This window comes from Aulonocara stuartgranti (assembly GCF_965226115.1).
Source record: "Aulonocara stuartgranti genome assembly, chromosome: 2".
Classification (NCBI taxonomy): domain Eukaryota; kingdom Metazoa; phylum Chordata; class Actinopteri; order Cichliformes; family Cichlidae; genus Aulonocara; species Aulonocara stuartgranti.
The window spans coordinates 14,208,021-14,209,898 of NC_138940.1; the positions used below are offsets into that span (position 1 = coordinate 14,208,021).

Consider the following 1,878-nt stretch of genomic DNA (forward strand, 5'->3'; position numbering starts at 1 on the left):
TTCTGTGACACAAAATAAAGTTTTAAGATGTTTTTAGGCAAGAATATAGATGTGTAAGCTTCAAATGTATGTTCGATTTATCAAGACAATACCTTTTTGCAAAAGTGCTGCGACATTTTTGGAGGCTAACAGCCAGCTCCTCTCACCAGCTGTTAACTGACGGGGCTGTTGAGACTCACGATACCCAGGGAACAAGCCTGATAATTTTCAAAACCCCTGCTGGCCTTGACCACTGAGTGGAGGTATATATAATTCACTTTGAAATTAAATTAAACATTAAACGTTACAAATCATCCAAGTGAATTATATCCATGTTTTATTTGTTCCTGAGTAAATAAGTTTGGCTGAGATAAAATCTCAGTTTCATAACTGGATAGTTTTATTCAACTTTAATGAGGTAAGTGACGGAAGTGATGTTGTAGGTGACGTCAGACGCCGGAGATTTTGGCGGAGAAAAAGCAAATGGTAGCATAGAGTTTAACAAAGGTTTTTCCAAGCTTCAGTATTACCAAATATACTAATCAATTGTCATATAACTAACAACATCTGTTTTATCATCTCTAACACCCTGGAGGACAACGGGGAGAGTTTAGACGCTCTCCAAGATTACATCGACCGCTGTTTTCAAGATTTAGTAATGCATAAGGCCCAGAGTGCATCTTCCCCGGCCAAAATCGAGACGCCGTCATCGAAGAGAAGTCGCCAGGCAGACTCCCCCGGTACAACATCGCCTGCCGGCAAAGACATCGCAGAAATCCTGGAGTCAATCGACAAGCGATTGTCCAGTTTCGATGCGAGGCTGTCCCTGGTGGAGATCTTACACCGGGAATTTAAATCTCTGAGAGAATCCCTGGAATTCAGCCAGCGGCAGGTGGAAACGCTTGCCGCTGAAAATGCCACGCTACGGGAGTCGGTTAAATCTCTCACCGATAACGTGACCCAGCTAAACATTGAAAATAAAAAAATAAAAGAGTCCGTTATCGATCTACAAGCCCGTAGCATGAGAGATAATCTTGTGTTTTCTGGTATTCCAGAAACTGCCGGAGAGGACGCAGAGGCAACGGTGAAAAACTTCATTAAAATCCACCTGAAGCTGCCGGAGGACACCGTAAAGAACATCGACTTCGATAGAGTACATCGCTTGGGGGGCGCGCGGTCGCGGACCGGGAGACCACGGCCTATTGTGGCCAAATTCACTCAATTCAAACAGAAGGAACAGGTGAAGAGTCGCGGCAGAGAGCTGAAAGGAACGGACTTCAGCGTGAACGACCAGTTCCCCAAAGAGATCCTGGAACGACGCAAGGTCCTGTTCCCAGTTCGACGTAGCTTTATCCAGAAAGGCTCCCGTGCTGTCATCGCTGTGGACCGGCTCTACGTGGACGGACAGCTGTACCGCGACCCCGGCACCACACCGTGGTTATATTAACTGCACTCCAGATAAGAACCCGCTACACTCTTTTCTTATTCATTCACACTTTCTCCTTTAAAATGTGTTTAACCTAGTAATATCAATATGATGTCATAGCAGATATAACACCGTCACCCTCCGTCATTGCTTTAATTGGAATGTTTCCGTTTCGTTTCCTTTTTTTTGTTGTCGCTCACAGTTCATGTGGTTTCTTTCTTTCTCTTGTCTTTCACTGCTGTGGTCACCTACTTCCCCACTCACCTACAAACAACACCCTCTATTTCTCCATATTTTCACAACACGATCACGCAAACACATCAGCTCAACGGCAGCACATTCACAACAGCCTCACAGCACGCACAGACTTGCAGGACACATAAGCAAGCCACGCTTGTTCATATTAGTGAATATTCGCACACATAGTCAGACTTATGGAGTCTCTCACCACACTTCTTTTTCTCTTTCTATTT

The 1,878-nt window shown here is 44.6% G+C and overlaps 1 protein-coding gene across 1 annotated transcript; it reads left to right on the forward strand.

The window, feature by feature from the left end:
• The first annotated feature begins 442 nt into the window (after nucleotides 1–442).
• Nucleotides 443–1,505, forward strand: LOC309717299 (uncharacterized protein). Its single transcript, XM_082551745.1, has 2 exons — nucleotides 443–465; nucleotides 575–1,505. Exons 1-2 carry the CDS (start codon nucleotides 463–465, stop codon nucleotides 1,424–1,426), a joined length of 855 nt encoding a protein of 284 aa, XP_082407871.1. The 5' UTR covers nucleotides 443–462; the 3' UTR covers nucleotides 1,427–1,505.
• The last annotated feature ends 373 nt before the right edge of the window (nucleotides 1,506–1,878 follow it).